Below are 19,434 nucleotides of genomic sequence, written 5' to 3'. Positions count from 1 at the left end.
CTACGAAGGAACTGCATGAGCTACAGACATATTTCCATACCTTCCAGCCATACCTTAAAAATGCTATTGTAGATCGTAGGACATAGCTATATTTTCTGGTGCAAGAGGTATGCAGAACAGAGACGTATTGACTTAGACCTAGGTTTACAAAATGTGCACATCAAATGGTTTGCACAGAAAGGATTGAAGTGGCACCAATTGTTGCCTTTGGTTAAAATCTGTTTGCATCTCCAACACCCTGACCTCATGATTGTGTTCTGTGGTGGAAACGACCTAGGCGCATTGACTGGGGTAGGCTTGGAAATGCTTATGGAGGACACCTTTGGACAATTGATGTTAGTTTTGCCTCAAACTGTCTTTGTATATTCCAATATATGCCAAAGACAGAAGTGGAAATGGTCAAAACAATTTAGTCAACAAAGCGCTGTGTGCATACCTCAGAGACCACAAAATGGGGTCCATCTACAACAACAACATATGTTTTGATATGGCTGATATCTACAGAAGTGATGGAGTACACTTCACAGATCTAGGAAATCGAGTTTTCCTGAATAACTTGAAGCTGTGCCTCCGCACTTATATGTAGCTCCAACTAATGAACACAAGTGCTCTTTTTAGAGCCACCCTATAACTGACAACCTATGCCCACTATTTTAGGGCCAGGTAACGGCAACTCCCGGACATTCACCAAAATGTATCCTCCACACAGTTGTGGCGCAGCGGCCAGGCCATCTGACTTTGCAGCACAGAGCTCTCCCTTTGATCACCGACTCTACTCACCCATAGGGGTGAGTAGTTTGCGCTTTACAAATACCGTATTGATTTACCTTCACACTCTCTGTACTACACCACCTAAGCACGATATACAAGTTGGACAGGTGTGGCACAGCGCCCAGAGCACATGACTTCACAGCATAGCACACACTAGTGGAGAGGTGTGGCGCCGCGGCCAGGGCGACTGACGCTGGAATCTGGGGACCACGGTTCGATCCCCGGCTCCGGCGGCAGGTTAGCCCAGCACCATGTGACTCTGGGCAATAGCTCGCTTAATCTTCACGACGGCCCCCAGCGCCTAGAGACCCTTACGGGTGATTGTGCGCTTTACAAATGTGGACTTTACTTTACTTTACACAGTTTGGGCTCAATTTAGCAGCATAACACTCAAGCAATACCTCACTTAATTTCCGTACCAAGCACTTTCAGACCGGTAGGGGTCAGTAGTTCAGCGGCTTTACCCAGAGTCCGTCAGCAGCTCAGGTTATGCCCCAAGCGCCATCAAACCCGTAGGAGTGAGTAGTTTGCACTTTACAAATACCGAATTGATTTTATACGCACAAACTTACCTTCGCACTCCCTGTATAACACCCCCTAAGCACCATATACAAGTTACAATGTTCAAAACAAAAGTTCCTCCAAGTAGGTAAAACTGCATGCTAACACTACTTGGACAGATGTGGCAAAGCAGCCAGAGCACATGACTTCACAGCATATGACATACAGTTTGGGCTCACGCTTTCATCCCTGAGTCTGGCAGCAGCTCAGCTTAGCACCATGAGACTCAAGACAATACCTCACATATTTCCCGTACCCCAGGACTTTCAGACCAGTACGGGTCAGTAGTTCGTCCTAGTAGGTATAAACACATGCTGACCCTACTTCAACAGGTGTAGGGCAGCGGCCACGGCCCATGACATCACAGCATAAGGCACACAATTTGGGCTCACACTTTAACCCCTGAGTCCCGCACCAGCTCACCTTAGCAGCATCAGACTCTAGGTAATACCTCAATTAATTTCCGTAGCCCAGCACTTATAATCTTTGATACACCCACTGTAAAATACAGACTACAATTTTCGAAACCATCAACACACCAATGACATCATCCAGTGACTGTGTGTTTCTATAAAGTTTAAATGTTTGATATATATGCCAAGGTGTATTGAAGAATTAGTGGGGGTATAAGTGTCTGGATGAAGGATTTAGTATGTGTGTGACTGACTGTATAAGTGAGTGATTAAATGTGTCTTAGTGAATGGAATGGCTTGGTGACAAAACTGTGTGAATGTCTGTATCAGTCTGTCTGTTGTTGTGTAAGCTGCTGCATTTTTTGGTCAGTAGCTACATGAGTGTCTGTGTGGCTTTTTGATTAGTTGTCTAAGTATTTGTATGGGAGACTGAGTGTGTGTGTGGGTGGGTAGGAGGTATGTGCCTGTGTGCATAGATGTCTGAGTGGTTGATTCACTGGGTGTATGGGTTCAAGAGGGCATGTGGAAACAGCTGTATGGGTGGTTGAGTGTGTATGGGTGTGTTGGTGAGTGAACGGATGTCTCAGTGGTACATGTCCAAGTTACTACATATCTAAAAGGCAGTGTATGTGAGAGTTGGAGTATATAAATGACTATCCGTGAGAGTCATTGATTGTGAGAGTGGCTGTATGGATGAGTGTGTACTTATATCAGAAATTGTATAAGAGTGTAAGTATGTGTTAGTATATGTTTGAATAAGTGAGGTGGTGTGTGTACAACTGTATAGGTGAGGAAATGTGAGTGTGATTGAATCTTTGCATGACTGAGTCGATGTGTGAGTAACTCCATGGACGAGTGGCGGTGTGTGTGTCTGTATAGGTGTATGAGTGCATACGATAGTGTTGTATTGATGAGTGACTGTATTTATGAGTGATTGTATGGGTGAATGAGTGGATGTGTGTGTAGATCTAGGAATCAGTAAGTGCTTATGTAGTAACTAGTATTGGCGTGTTGATGGTTTCGAAAATGGTAGTCTGTATTTTACAGTGGGTGTATCAAAGATTATATTAGAGTGTGAGGAGGTGCATCAGATTTTGACTTGGATGATGTCATCAGTGATGTCACTGACCTTGTCATGAATGATGTAATATGTGACGTTATAGTTAGCTGAACTAACTATAATGGGGGATATTTTTATGGTTTTGTACGAGTGTAATGTCCAGCTAACTGGAACGTCCCTGAAACCTATGTTTTTTCAGTAAATTTCTAAGGGTTTTTAAATGCTAATTCCTAACTATAACGTGCCTGAAACCTATGGCTTTTTCAGTGATTTCAGTAGTTTTTTAAATGCTAATTTCTAACTATGCCTACAAAGTTAGGACATGTGAAGAAAGAGGAAGAAAAGCGCAGCAAGAAGCAAGACAAATGCAGAAAGAGGCAACAGAAGTCCAGAAAGACTAAGAAAAGTGCAGGAAGAAGCAAGAGATGTGCAGCAAGAACCAACCGAGGAGCAGAACGTCCTCCTGTGCCCCCAACTTTTTAGTGACAGGTACTGGTGGTAACTGACTCGGATTAACCAGTACCGGAGCCAGTGCTATGCTAAAAGACACCATGAATACAGTGAAAACACCTACATACACTAGGGAACACTATGTGTTGGGGTACCCCTGTAATGAGCATGACCTCCTCTGTATTTGCCCTGAGTTTGTGCCTGGGCCATTGCATGAGTACATGAGTAATGACTGGATGATTAGAGTGCTGCAAGGATAGTGCATGGTGATTTTATAACTGCTTGGGTTTTGACGGAGTAATTGGATAAGTACATGAGGCTGGATGGGTGATTGGAGGAGTGCATGGGTAGTGACAGAGGGATTTCTGGAGTGCAAAGGTACAACCTGGGAATTTGGAGGAGTGAATCAGTACTGTGGAGGTGGGTAGAGGTCTGCATGGGTAGTGCACAGGGGATTGTTTTAAACTCAGTAGAATGGGTGGCCGCTCTTACCGGGTTCTTGCTGCGGGGCTGTGGAACTCTCTCCCGGTACACATTCGAGCTCTGAACGACTTGTCCACTTTTAGGCGGACTATTAAAACTTTCCTGTTTCCTCTTTCCTAGTAGCCTCCTCCCCCGTCTATCTCGCATTTTGTGTGTTATGTTATGGTACCTGTCTAAGCGCCAGGACGCCCCTTTGCTGGGGCAGCTGTGCGCTATAAAAATATCATTAACATAACATAACATAACATAACATTGTAGCAGTGCATGTGTTAGTGCTTGGGTCACTCCATGAGTACATGGGTACTGACTGGAAGATTAGAGTTATGCAAGGAAAGTGCATGGTGAATTTATAAGTGCCTAGGTTTTAGCAGAGTGATTGGATAAGTACATGGTGCTCATTAGGTGATTGGATGAGTGCATGGGTAGTGACAGGGCAATGGCTGGACTGCATGGGTATTGCCCAGGGTATTGTAGCAGTGCATGAGTTAGGGCATGGATCATTGCATGAGTAGGGACTGGATGATTAGAGTGCTGCAAAGAGTGCATGGTGAATTTATGAGTGCTTGGGTTTTGGTGGAGTTATTGCATAAGTACACACATGTCCCATCAGGCCCGTCCCCTCCCTTCACCACTGTGCAGATGCGCTCCCTGGTAGATTTTAATTTGGGGGATTAATTCCCCTTAAATCCTAAGGGTTCCGGAGGGTCAACTAGCCCACCCTGTACCTCCAGTAAGCGTCACAGAGCTGCGTTGCATAAAGGTGGTTCGAGGCCACACCCCTTTTTACATCTCTCTGCAACGCAACTATGTAGTGCTTACTGGAGGTACATGGTGGGCTAGTTGACCCCCAGGGACCATCAGGATTAAAGGACACTTAATTCCCCAACTTAAAACGCGCCACAGGGCGCGTTTGCACACTTGTCACATTAAGCCAGGCACCTTCCCTGCACCACTGTGCAAACACACCCTCTGGTGCGTTGTAAATTGGGGGATCAAGTCCTGAGGGTCCCTGAGGGCCAACTAGCCCACCAGCTACCTCCAGTAAGCGCCACAGAGCTGCCTTGCAGAGTGGGGTAAAAAGGGTGTGTGGCCTTGGACCACCTCTCTGCAAGGCAGTTCTGTGGCGCTTACTTGAGATACCTGGTGGGCTAGTTGGCCCCCAGGGACAGCATTCAAGGGGAATTAATCCCCCAATTTTCAATGCGCCAGGGGGGGCGTTTGCACAGTGGTGCAGGGAGGGGGTGTGCATATGTTTTCTTGCATGCTCCATAATGTGTTACATCACACTGAAATAACTGCTTTAATTTAAAAAAAATTAAAATAACTTTTATTGAGGTTTTATGATCTGTATCCCTTGAGGGTACAAAGGTGAGCAAGAAAGGAGTGAACAGCCATTAACAGTCCCTTTGGAATTGCTGGTCTTATACATATTAACAATGAGAATCACTTCTTAAAACAGGGAGAATACAGACTGAAAAACAGAGACATAAGTTCAATATTCATACATATATCATGAACCAATATCCCAGTGGAATAAGGGTAGCTCGAGGGTCCCGCTATGGCAGAATGAAACTATTAGAAAGGGATAAGGGAAACCTCTTGTGGTATGTGGAGGAGAACATGTAACTGGGGATAGGTTTGGGGTAGAGAAGATAACAGGGAGAAGGTAAGAAGCACTGGTAAGAGCATTGGACAGGTACTCGGACATTGTGGCTAGGGTGAGGGCAGGAGAGTGTGGTAAGGATGAAGGCAGGGTGAGGGTGTGGTGGTCTTTGGGGTGTCTCATCTTCTGTGTTCTCTCGGGGTAGGGAAAGATAAGTGGATGATGAGAGAGCGACTCAAAAAAATGCATTAGTATGCTTAGAGGGTGCCCCAGGGTATGTATCAAGGATCCACTAGTGTCTCCTGCATCTCCAGGAGGTGAGCAGTCCTGAGTCTATGTAGTCTGAGGAAGGGTGGGGCAGTCATCAGTGATGAGGTCCTTAAATTGTGTGAGCGTGGATCTTCAGGTCTCTGCGATAGGGCGCTTGCGGAGTCGCCAGGCTTGAAATAACTGCTATAATGCGCGTTCTTTGTTGCTTACCCCCCTTCCCATCTCGCCTGCTGTTATCCCCCCCCCAACTTCCCACCACCCACATTCTGCTTGGCCTTTAGTTACTTTTAGTGGTTTATCTTTCTATTCGCGCACTGCTGAAAATTTACTTTAGTGATCACCTGCACCCCCCAGTCCCTGTAACTAAACCCACTTTCTCATCGATTGCTTAGCCACCTTCCAATTAAGGTATTTATTAGCCCCTGTTTTAATTTTAAAAAAAATATTAAAGGTTTTCGGAATGGTGGGCAGCTTCAGTTTGCTGCCAGGACAGTTGTTTTTTTTCAAAATGCGTTTTAGCGTCTGGAAATGAACCTTTTTAGGGGTACACTGGTGCAGGGTAACACTTTCGTCCACGGGTTCCAAGACCAACAAAGTAGAGATCAGCAATGGAGTAGGAATAAATAACAGGTTTATTAATCACTCATGAGTGGGACCACGTCCACACAGCACTCTCAAGTGCTGGAGGAGGTAGGACACTGAAGTCACAGAACACAAGTCTTTTATACAGATTTTCTGCACTGTAAGCATTTGAACAGTAATGGGAAGAACACGTTTTAGAAATTGTTATCAGCAAACAAGGGCAGATGAATAACTAGATGGTCAGCAAAGTGGGAGGGGGAGCAGAAATGCTTATGGAAGTAGTCAACGATTGACAGTTAGTATCTGAGACCAGGTGCTCTGGCAGCTACAAACTCTCGTCATGTACATTGCTTGTAGCTGAGTCAGGAAGTCAACTAAAATAGATAATACAAGCACAGTTAAAAAACAAGCAGCAGAGGGCGGGAGAATTACAAAGGAAATGAAATGGACACCACAGCCAAAATGGCTGCAGCTTTATGCTAAGTAAAATATTACACATTTCCACAGACAACCCTTTTGGCATAAGCTAAGACATTTTCTTATGCTTTAAAAGGGGTACGCTAAATATCATTGATGTCAATTAGCATCATATTGCTGACTTCTTGGTCTATTGCTAAACGGGCATTTACATTCTGGACATTCGTTTTAGATGGTAGACCAGTAGTACAAGTAGAAATACAGAATGAACAAAGCATTGGCCCACATTGAATACATAAACAACAAGAGAAGAGAATTGTAATAATTATGACCAAGGCCGATAATATTTTTAAACCCCATACAGAAAATAAGCTCCAGAACCATCCAGTCCACGTCCATGTTCCTAAATCTTGATGTATCTCAGTAGCTATTTTGTGTAGTTTGGAGATGACTGTATATACAGAAAGTGCATTGTCCGGTGTGAAGACACAACAGCTAGATCTGATGATACAGCATGCTCTACCTCGATCAGCCAGAATAACATCTAGAACAAGTCTATTCTGCAAAGCAACCACACGGATTGATGCTTGTTCTTCTGTCAAGTTCCCTAAGGCTGTAGTTGTCTGATTGATCACTGCTTCCATTGTACGGGTGAGGCGACGGACCAGCTTACTGTTCTGTACTGGGCCAACAAAGAAGAAGAATCCTCTGTTAAAGTCTATATTGTTCCCTTCTGGTCTCTGTCTGGTCGAGTACAGAGACCTCGATTGCACGTTTTCCCCTACTACCAGCACGGTGATTGAACAATTGCAAATCTTGATGGTAGGTTGGGGGAGCTAAAAAGATAGGAGGTAGAAAGAAGGCTATGTAACAGGTACCAGACCAGCCTGGAGGTAGGAAGTAGTATGCCTTAGTTCCGCAAAGAAAATAAGTGTGACGTGATGCAAGCAAGCTGCTTCAGCCTCTCGTAGAAATCTGCATCACTGTAGTACAGTTCATGTAGTCGACTGGCACATCGCCTGTACTATGTACACAAAGGGGGCCAGTGGTCATGACAACAGAGATAACAAGGGGTCCATTTGCTTTAGCCGACCTAGAATTTGAATACATATAGTTTGTTGCTGCACTTCTTTTACTATATTCTTCCATTTCTAAAGCAGTCCCTTTTGCTTGTGGGTCCCCATCTTCGTTTGGGTAACAGAAGTTTGAACCAAGCTGAGCATGAGCCATTGTGAAAAAATGGCAGCAGTGACAACGGGATTTCTTTTATGTTCTGATGAGGAGGAATCTTACCAAAAACCCAACAGTTGGTAGCATTGCTTAACTGGTGTGTCTGATGCAACATTTGAAGAAATGAATTGTTTCTCAGATTTTGCCGGTATCCCTGTTCATGTTGCGGCAAATCAAAATGATTGTGCTCTTTTGTAGCAAGTGATGGAACAGTAATGTTAGGTAAGGAGACTACTGGCATTACGTCCCCCACTACCTACATTACAGTAGTGATGATTGTAGCAGTCAAAGTAAGACCAAGGATGCAGATTGTACAGCAGTTACACGTTGTCGCAGCGATCTCCTTCTGCTTAGGCGAACTAATTTTCATCTGCAAACAACAAAATAGAGGATGCCCAGGGCTCGAAAAATCCCAAAAATGGTACTAGTACTGAAGGACTTCGTACCTTGAAAAATCTCCTCGACCTAACTCCAACCTACTTGACCTCCGTCTCTGAAAGCGGAGCAAATGTGACAAGATAACAAGATTTAAAGCATCTTTATTGCTCATTACCTTTGTGGGCAATAAAAATGCCTTTAAATCGTGTCATATTTGCTCCGTTTTCACAGACGGAGGACAAAAGTTAGTTTGTCTTCCTACTCGCCAGAAAGGGCGAGTAGGCCCTAAAAGCAGCTCGACCTCGCTAAATTTAGCTTGCATATGCGAGCGGTCGAGTGGATTTTTCGAGCCCTGATGCCCTAAGGTCCTGGGCAGGCGTTGGTTTCTTCACTATCGTTGAGACGAGTAGTCACTAATAGGCTACCCCTCTTTGTAGTGAGTCTTAAACCACCGAGGACAGTGGCTCAAACAGTCTCTTTCTGCGATGAAATGTCTTTTTTCCTGGATCAAAGCAGATAACTAGATGTACCAGGGATCTATGTGGTCTGGGAAGACTTCCTCAGGTCTTTCAGGTGACACAGCTCGTCCTTTTTCAGTGAGCAAAATGTAGCGATGATCTGTCAATACAGCAGGGCTCATGTAGGAAGAGCTTCCCGAACCTGCTGATAAATAGAAGACAAGCTGCGAGTTAACTGGGACAAATAGTCACTCTTCAACATGTCTGGGGGACCTAATATTGGTGCAGAACAAAGGGCTTGGCGTAACTGTTGGAAGGTACTCTGGCACTCAGCAGTCCATGGGAGGGGCATCGGACTGTATTTAGTCAAAAGGGCCAACAAAGGTTTAATAATGTGTGCAAAACTGCCTAAAAAGAAGTGAGGCCAATCAGTGCATGAACATCCTTCTGAGTGCGGATTACAGGACGGTCTGGAATGGTCTGAATGCGGTCTGATGTGTGTACACGTCCCTCCTTAGACAAGAGGTGACCTAAATAGGTAACCTGCTGTCTGCAAAATTGCAATTTCTTTCTAGAGACTTTGTGATGATGGGAGGCAAGAAATGATAACAATAACAGTGTTCCTTCTTCACACTAGGTAAGGACGCCAGAGAGGCATCTTCATTGATAAGACAGGATCTCTCAACCATTGGATAGTTGTTATTTAAAATAACATGCACACCTTCCGGAGAACAACGTTTTGTAGCACGAAAATATTTAAGCATATCGGTACCCAAAATGTTGTCCGGCATGTTAGGGGAAACCAAAAATGGACATGCCGCAGTTAGTTTAGCAATTCTGAATTCAAGTGGCTGTGAAAGTGGGGCTAAGTGTAGGTGTTCCATCGAATCCTATCGATGTTATCATTGTGCCGGACATGGGAGCCCTAGGAACCATTTTTAGACAGAGCACTATAGATAGCCCCTATATCAACTAGTAACCGATCAGTAGATCCCAAGACGTTTGTATCAACATAAGGACCCATTTGATCTACTGGCACCTCCACCGGTTCCTTACCCCAGCCTAGGCATCCCTATGCATAATCTGAATCTGCAAGGGCATTAGCAGAATAATGAGACATTTGATATTGATTTCGTCTATCAAAAGCATTACAATAATTTGGTCCTTGTTCAACTGCCTCAAACCTAGGACCAGCTCCTGTACCTCCCCTTTTTCCTGAATTCCCATGGCATCCTCTCATACTTCCCCTTCTCCGCTGGTACGGCTGACCTCGCAAAAGAGGGCACTCAGAATGCCAGTGCCCAGGCTTTTTACAATAAGCACACAGATCGGGGGACAAAGTTGCTCAAGGGAGCGGGGGCACCCCATGTGTGTACATTGCACGTCCGCCTCTTTCACCTCCCCTAAATGGTGGACCATATACTTGAGCCAACATAACGTTTGTGTTTAATTCTTTAACCTTCTTATCCTCCCTGCCTTTCGCTTCCTATCGCTCATGATATTGGGCCATAGTCAAAAGGGAAACTGGGGAAGACGTGGTCTGAGAACTTTCGCTGGCCTTTAAGCGACTAGCCATTTCTGCTGACATATTGGCTACAAATTTGTCAATAAACAAATGCTTACCCGTATCATCGGCCAATATCTGACCTCTAAAATCATGGAATGTCTCTTCAAATCTTGAAAAGAAATCAGAAACAAACTCATCCTTTTTCTGTTTACATGACGCTAACGTAGTCCAATCTATTTTCTTATGGGGTATGAGAGTCTTTAACCTGATCACAATAGCTTTAGGAAGATCTAATATCTCCTTCCGAGGTTTCTGCGAAGGCTCCCTTTCCGCATCTATTTGTTCTAAATGTTCCCCGGTACGACCATATGCTACATTATCTTCTATTTTAAGTATTGTTCTCCACATATCAGTGGGAAAAATAAGTCAAAAGAACATATCAATATCTGGCAAGGTCATAGTGCAAGAGCTAATGGCTCCTTCCACCTCCTCATAGAAGGCGGCAGGATTTTTCCGGGGGTCGGGCAAAGCAGCTTTAAGAGCCATCACATCAGCTCTACTCCAAGGAGTATAACCCAATTATATATAAAATACCCCTTTGCATCATCCAAAGTTTTATCTTCATTGGTTCCTGCACCCTATGAAGGAACATGGAGGGGTGCAGCTTCACACATAGGTTTTATAGGAATTTCACTACTACTGGGTTTGTTCGCATCCACCGAAGCTTCTACTTTCTTTGCCTGAGACTGAACTATTTCTACAACTTTATTTTTTCTAGCTAATTCTTGCTCCTTTCGTAAACGTAAAGTTGCGTCTCGTATGTTAACCACTCGTCTAATCATATCAGATCAGGCCGAAAAAGGGGAAGTCCCCTCTGTTAATCGTTTATATTCTGTATTTGTATCAGCTGGCTCTGGTTCCTGAGAAATGTGTCTATAATGAAATATTACCTCCCAAGCAAATGTTTCTACAAAATAGAATTGCTCTGTATTTTTCTACTGTTGAACCATAGTTCCAATGAGCGATGCAGCGTGAGGCCGGCGAGCCTCCTCCCTAGCAGCGGTTTTTAGTTTATCTTTTTCTGCTCTAGTCAAAGTGGGGAGTGTCTGTCGCCCATCTTGCTTATCTTGTTCTTTGTCATCTGAAGACAAATGCTCGTTGTCAGAAACCTCATCAGGGTCATTTGGAGTGGAAAATGTATACGGTGGTGGGGGGGGCGTTCTAATAGGATGTAGTCATCCTGAGGTTTATTAACTATGGGATAAATAGGGCGCCTAATAGGGCACTGGCCATTTACCTCTAATCGACGTTCCCAATCTTCTTCTTCTATTTTTTCCTTCTTTTCTTTATTTTTTTAAAGTCTAGAGATTTTTGATATATCGTTTTTTGTTGTTCTTTTTCTGTTTTAACTTCTGCTCTCTTCACTCTCTCTCGTACTTCTTTCTCCCACGTACGCACACAATCAAAACATATCCTGTCTACTTTTTCTTTTAAATAAACACTGCTCTACATATTGAACCTTTTTAAAATAAAATGACCCATTCACTGGCCATTGGAGATCAGAATCTTTCTTTGTGTATTTGTTCCATAGTGGATTGTACATTATGGAAGAAATACCATATTTGACATACATATCTCGATCAGGTGTCCCCTCTAGGGGAGCCGGCTGACCTTTTTCTAAACTAACTTTGGTACCACCAGAGCAGCAATACCACCTACGGAGTGTGCTTGTGCTGAAAACAGGCATGCTTTATCAATATGTGTAAAATATTACTACTCCAAACAAATATTTCAAAAGGAGAAAAATCTCCACATTACCTGCCTTCAAACTTTGCAAAGATTGAATAACAAATCCAAACAAAAAGCCCAGACCAAACAAATCAAGAGTGCCGCTTCAGTGACCTTAACAAACAGAAGTCTCCAACTCCCACCTGCCGATCTCTGGCCAACGTAATGGCCACTATAAAATTGTGCCAAGAAAACCCCAGTTGAGACCACCCACCATCTGGAGGGTCAAATCAGCAAAACCGGAAAATTCACGTTGGCCTGCAAAGACAAAGGTCTCCTTGTGCAGTGCGCTTCCTCAGTAAGATTCCAATTCTCCATCAAGACCACTCCTTCAGAGGCCGCATCTCCAATGGGCCCCACGAGTCTGCCGCCAACTGTGGAAATGTACCTTTTTAGGATTACACTGATGCAGGGTCACCCTTTTGTCCACGGGTTCAAAGACCAACAAAGTAGAGATCAGCACTGGAGTAGGAATAAATAACAAGTTTATTAATCACTCATGAGTGGGACCACGTCCACACAGCACTCTCAAGTGTTGGAGGAGGTAGGACACTGAAGTCACAGAACACAAGTCTTTTATACAGGTTTTCTGCACTGTAAGCATGTGAACAGAAATAGGAAATCGGAGGCCGCAGAGACAACAAGAGGTTCAACGCAGACACTGACCGAAAGTTTCGGTCCACTCCTCTGCCGGACTACTCCATGAGGCAAATTTGGCAACAAGCCAACTAATGCTCTAAGAGGGAACCCCCCTCCCACATGTAAAGCACCTTAGCGAGTGCTACACATTTTTAAAAATTACACAATCACTTAAAAATTAAGTAATTTGCACCTACACACTTTGGTCCTGAGGAAAGCCAGTTTTAATCTTAAAGGCCTGGCTGAAACATGTGGACCACACCTGGATGTAGGAGACCCTAATTAACACTCCTATAACATGCTAACAGTGACCCAGTTATTAAAATATAATTTACCCTCGTGTACTGGGATCCCTGTATAGCTTTGAAATTTTCACCTTCACGTCACTACACTGCACACTCAGAAACATACCTGCTACGCTGTATTCAGGCGTCGAAGCACACCCGGGACACACTCGGTGTCACTGGGTGGGCCCGATGATGAAGCATGCCACCAACCAGGTTGGTAGGTGAGGGCTTCATGAACAAACAAAAGGGTTTGTACCTTGTCTTGCAGTCTTGAGTCTATGTAAATTCACAAATAGGCTAGTCCTTTTTGATCTCACATATAAAACCCCGGGGATACTGACTATCTTCCTAGTCCTCTCTCTTTCCTTTGATAGTGATAGCAGTAAATGATTGACAGTTAACATCTGAGACCAGGTGCTCTGGCAGCTACAAACTCTCAGCATGTACGTTGCTTTTAGCAGAGTCAGGAAGTCAACTAAAATAGATAACATAAGCACAGTAAAAAGACAAGCAGCAGAGGGCGGGAGAATTACGTAGGAAATGAAATGGACACCACAGCCAAAATGGCTGCAGCTTTATGCTAAGTAAAATATTACACATTTCCACAAGCGCATGTTCAAATTATTTCTTTTATTTCTTGCTCTATGATTGGAGTCTGCCATCTTGGAATGGTAAATAAAAAAATTACTATAATAGAGGCAGTTATGGAAAATGCTTGTTCATATGTGGTGATGCATTCATGTGTGTACTTCAGTACCATGAGCTGCCGTAGCATCATAATGGCATATATGCTGAACAGCAACAGCAGAAAATATTGACTTAAACGAAATGTCTGCATTGCCAAACCGGCATCACCAGGTATGAATTACAAAAAGAAAAAGTAAACTAGAAATATAATTGTCTATGTCATGTATTACAGGTGTGGGTTTTCGGTTCTTTGTTCTACTGGTGTTATTGTTCACTAGGTTTCCCTGTTTTTTGACCAAATTCTGTCTTGTTCCAAGTTTTTAACATGCTATATTGTGTTTGCAATGACACTAGATGTAGTATTACATGTCCAGGAGCGCCTGGATACCCTCGCTAGTGAATAGCCCTACTTAAGAAATCCTTATTGTTTAAACTGCTGTACCTAAAATTTCTTAAGAATAAATATATCTTCAAAGCTATGTGAAATGTAATTTCAGAGGTGTATCTCACTTTTTCCCCTTAGGGATGGTCCTCATTAGAACAGATAGCGGGCAACTTGTTTTGTTACCTCAACAAGCTCTGGCCCAGGCTCAAGTGCAGGCACATGTGCCAGGTCCAAGCCCTACAAGCATGCCTCAAATGCTTCCTGTGACAAGCAGCTATCAACCATATCCTTTGTCAGCTTCACAGGTACAACTCTTTCTTTTAATTTGCTTCTTGTATTGTAGTACTTCAAAAAAAGTTTAAAATGCAGCAACCCATACACCGAAATTGTAAAATATTGTACTTATCAACTATTAACTCAGCTCCTCAAGAAACTTGTACTGAGAAAAATGTATTTATCTTTTGTGTGTTTTTTGTATAACTCGCAATGGCCTTATGCAACAGTTTTGAGCGCACTTCCAGGTAAGTGGACTAGTTGCAAGCTTGGTTGCCCTATCTTATGATGCCCATTCCTTGGCACTTGATGACATAAGTATAACATAGGCAATGGTGAACAGACTCTTCCGAAATCCCAGTCTTCAAGCTAGACAGACATCTAGAATATGTGTATGTATATAGTGTAAAATAAGGTCATGCCACACCTTTACATCTTGCTGCTTGATAGCTAGCCAGTTCATGAAGGCACACTCAAGGTGTCTGGTTGGCCTGTATAGTTGGATGACCTTGATAAGGTAGTCCAGTGCCTTTCTAACGATTGTCTTATGCTATGTGTCTTATGCTATGTATAGTGTATATCATCTTGACGTAACACTAGTAGGTTAATGCCAACAATGCAAACGTATTTTTGAATGTTTTTTTAGCTAAGAGATGTGTGAATGACTTTAAAGTCATTTAGGTGTGCTGTGGTGTTTTTACTGTGCTTACCAGGGTGGTGCTGCAACAGTCTAGGTCCAATATAAACATTATATATCATTTCAGAAGCAGCTGCGGCTCTCCTGTCCTTTAGCACACCTTAAGTGCATCCATTGTTGGCTTACTGCCTTGTAACTAACCTTCCATTTTTGCTTCCACTCACAATTTGACTAATACTTTTTGTTTAAACAAACTACATAAAGTCTAATAATTACATTTCTGCATGAGGTAAGTGTGTACTTGTTCTATGAACCTTGGTTCTTGCTTATGAAGAATTTACAGGTGCTGATCCTTGCTTGGTTCAGCAATTCCTTTAATCTGCTGAGCCATTTGTTCTTTGATTTAGAACCCTGGCTAGTTATGGAGGCTTTAAAAATGTCAGTGAGGAGGTAGAGGTCATCCAAAATATACAAATTCCTAAATAAAAATGGATATACAGAGCAAAATATTTTGTGTATTCTGACGAGGCTTCAACGCGCAGTGAATAGGCTCAAATGTAGCCTACTATATTAGTCGTTTACAATAAAGTAAATGGGTTCAAAATGTGTTTATAACGCAATCTTGGCTTGAGCAAGTTGCTGCAAACTGTTATGGTGCTTAGGTGTCTTTAATGAGGAAGCTTGAACAAACAGCCATATCTTGTGTTAATTTTTGAAATTGTGTAATTCAAGTTGAGGCGAAGAAATTAAGACAAATCTTTTCACGACTGTCAGACTTACTGACGTGTGAGAGAAGATTTATTTGACACTAGCCAGGGATGTAGTGAACTTCATAATAGTTGCCTGGCTGCGTTCCAAGTTTCTGAATTAAAGCGTGTGAGAGATGTGGTGCCATCTAAAACAGTTAAGCAGAATGTCTTTAGAAATATTTGTATATTTGGTATTTTCAGAGTCAAGCCTAAAAACACCATTGTAGATAGTTCAATTTTGCTTTAGTGATTGTAAAAGGAGTTGAAAGAAATTTGATTTATTCTCCTCCTTGTCAAATGCAGAAATTGACCGCCTGTAACGACATTATTGAATGATGTATTCTCATGTAAAGCATTTTATTCTGTTATTCTAATTTGGGCTTGCTTCTGCCAGGGTGTTCAATTAAAGCTAGCTCTTTCTGAGAGTAAAAAAATGACACTAAGATTGTAGTAAAATTGCTTTATCAAAATGTTAAATTGTTTTAATGACTGAAAAGCAATACTCGAAACGAGCTATAGAACTCCAGTAAGTTGTAATGAAATATAGTTTGGTTAATGAAATAAATACAAGTACATGTATTTGTTTTTAAAATCTTAATCATCGCTGCCTAGGGCAATTGATGGCCGTTACTCCTTGAACTCTTTGATATTTATTATTGCTTGTGACAATTGAAGGTCATTACTGTAGTATGCCGTAACTGGTTACTAATGTTTAGGGCAATTGACTGTCATTATTTCCTGTGTCCATTAATGCTACTTACATTCTAAGACGTTCAATCTTTATTAGTGATGGCTCATTGTTGTTCTGGGACTAGTGATGTTCGTTACTGACAGGATTTTTTCGACATTTTGTTAATCTTTTTTCGAGGTTTGTCTTCATGGTGTGTTGAGGATGTAATTAAGAAAGACAGGGTTTAACCCCTTCTACGCTCATGACGAGCTCAGCTCGTCATGAGTTACGCCTCTCGTACGCTCATGACGAGCTGAGCTCGTCATGTAACGCGTTTTTCCGCAAAAGTCAGCGCACAGCGGGAAAACCGCTAGCGTGCATGCGGTTAAACCTTGTGGCGCCTGTCGCCATGCCAAGTCACTGCCTGACACATACCTTGTCTGTTTGTGCTGTCTAGAGAGCAACCAGGACTCCAAGTCATGCTCCAACTGCCAGGCCATGGCACCGAAGGCTTTGAGGGAGCAGTCCCTTACGCAGCTAGTGATCCGGCATTAACCTACTAGTGTTACGTCAAGATGATATACACTATACATAGCATAAGACACATAGCATAAGACAAAAATGTCTGAAAAAAGTGATTATTTTTTTCCAGCTAAAATTGAGGTTTTCAGGAGATTCTGCGTAAGGAAACATTGGGGGATCCATGCAAGCCATACCTCCCTGGAAGCCCCCGGGTGTCTACCTTTTAGAAATGTGTGGTTTTGGTAGGTTCCCTAGGTGCCGGCAGAGCTAGGGTTCACAAACTACAGCTAGGCACTTTGCCAAAAAAGGGTAATTTTTCACTGCGAAATTGAGGTATGACCATGTTGCGTTTTGCACCGTTTCCTGTCGCAGGCACTAGGCTGACCCACACAAGTGAGGTACCATTTTCTCGAAGACTTTGGGGAACGCGGGATGGGTGGAAATTTGTGGATCCACGCAGATTCCAGAACTTTCCACCACAGAAATGTGGGGAAAATGTGTTTTTTGGGGCAATTCTTTAGGTTTGCAAGGGATTCTGGGTAACTGAACTTGGTCGGAGGCAGTCAAGTCACCCCATCCTGTATTCTCCTGGGTGTCTAGTTTTCAAAAATGTATAGGTTTGCTAGGTTTCCCTAGGTGCCGGCAGAGGTAGGGTTAAAAAACTACAGCTAGGCACTTTGCAAAAAAAGGGTCATTTTTCACTGCAAAATTTAGGTATGTCCACGTTGCGTTTTGCACCGTTTCCTTTCACAGGCACTAGGCCGACCCACACAAGTGAGGTACCATTTTTCTCGGAAGACTTTGGGGAACGCGGGATGGGTGGAAATATGTGGATCCACACAGATTCCAGAACTTTCCACCACAGAAATGTGGGGAAAATGTGTTTTTTTTTGCCAATTTTTTAGGTTTACAAGGGATTCTAAGTAACAGAACCTGGTGGGAGGCAGTCAAGTCACCCCATCCTGGATTCCCCTGGGTGTCTAGTTTTAAAAAATGTATAGGTTTGCAAGGTTTCTCTAGGTGCCGGCAGAGCTAGGGTTAAAAAACTACAGCTAGGGACTTTGCCAAAAAAGGGTAATTTTTCACTGCAAAATTGAGGTGTGACCAGGTTGTGTTTTGTGCAGTTTCCTGTTGCAGGCACTAGGCCGACCCACACAAGTGAGGTACCGTTTTTCTCGTAAGACTTTGGGGAACGTGGGGTGGGTGGATATTGTGGATCCACGCAGATTCTAGAACTTTCCACCACAGAAATGTGGGGAAAATGTGCTTTTTTAATCCATTTTTTAGCTTTGCATGGGATTATGGGTAACAGAATCTGGTGGAAGGCAGTCACGTCACCCCATCCTGGAATCCCCTGGGTGTCTAGTTTTCAAAAATGTATAGGTTTGCTAAGTTTCCCTAGGTGCCGGCAGAGGTAGGGTTAAAAAACTACAGCTAGGCACTTTGCAAAAAAAAGGGTCATTTTTCACTGCGAAATTGAGGTGTGACCACATTGCGTTTTGCGCCGTTTCCTGTCGCGGGCACTAGGCCGACTCACACAAGTGAGGTACCATTTTTCTCGGAAGACTTTGGGGAACGTGGGGTGGGTGGACATTTGTGTATCCACGCAGATTCCAGAATTTTCCACCACAGAAATGTGAGGAAAATCTGTTTATTTTGACAAGGTTTTAGGTTTGTTAGGGATTCTCGGTAACAGAACCTGGTGGGAGGCAGTCAAGTCACCCCATCCTGGATTCCCCTGGGTGTCTAGTTGTAAACAATTTATAGGTTTGCTAGGTTTCCCTAGGTGCCGGCAGAGCTAGTGTTAAAAAACTACAGCTAGAGACTTCGCAAAAAAAAAGGGTACATTTTCATTGTGAAAATGTGGTATGTTCACGTTGGGTTTTGAGCCATTTCCGGTCGTGGGCACTATGCCTACCCACACAAGTGAGGTACCATTTTTATCGGGAGACTTAGGGTAATTAAGATTTGTAAAGCAACTGTAATTACCTATTGATTTTTTATGCATTTCTGCCTCCCAAATTAAAGACATTGTGTAAAAAACAGGTAATTTTGAAAAATGACCGATAATTCTCATGCCAGTAGGAGTATTCCCAATTTTGAAAATGTGCAAATATGTACTGTTTCTAAACTCTATAATTTGTTCTAATTTCAGAAATACATAGGTGTCTTTCATACTGATTTTTCCATGTATAAATTTTCCCGCAATAATTGCTATATACCCGGTACATAATAAAAAGCCATTGCAAATTGCTGCTCAGTTTTTAGGTCTCGCCTGTCGATGCGCATGCGCATCGAGCAAGGCGAGAGTATTGGCACTTATCCGCTCTTTATCCACACTGCAAGGAATCGTGGCGATTCCTTGCAGTGCACGAGAAATTTAAGCTCAATGCGCATGCGCATTGAGCTTAAATGCGCGTGCACATGCCCCCAGCCGCCTGCCTTGCCTACTCTCTCTCACAGCCTCCCCCAGCTCCGCCCCCTCACTACTTGATTGCACGGCCGCTAGGCCGTGCCTCCCCTACTCTCCTCCCCCCTCCTCCTCTCCTCCCCTGCCTGCCTGCCGCTAGCCTTGCCTACTCTCTCTCACAGCCTCCCCCAGCTCCGCCCCTCA

General features: G+C 43.3%; 1 protein-coding gene across 1 annotated transcript in view; it reads left to right on the top strand.

Annotated features, from left to right (window-relative positions):
- Positions 1-19,434, top strand: part of LOC144799895 (transcription initiation factor TFIID subunit 4-like) — a 1,364,652-nt gene that overhangs the window by 114,475 nt on the left and 1,230,743 nt on the right. Inside the window, exon 2 of the mRNA XM_078671504.1 lies at positions 14,108-14,274. Coding sequence (XP_078527630.1) covers positions 14,108-14,274 — 167 coding nt within the window. The remainder of the gene's footprint in view (positions 1-14,107; positions 14,275-19,434) is intronic.

This window comes from Lissotriton helveticus, chromosome 12, assembly GCF_964261635.1.
Source record: "Lissotriton helveticus chromosome 12, aLisHel1.1, whole genome shotgun sequence".
Classification (NCBI taxonomy): Eukaryota; Metazoa; Chordata; class Amphibia; order Caudata; family Salamandridae; genus Lissotriton; species Lissotriton helveticus.
This window is presented reverse-complemented; position numbering and strand designations above follow the sequence as displayed.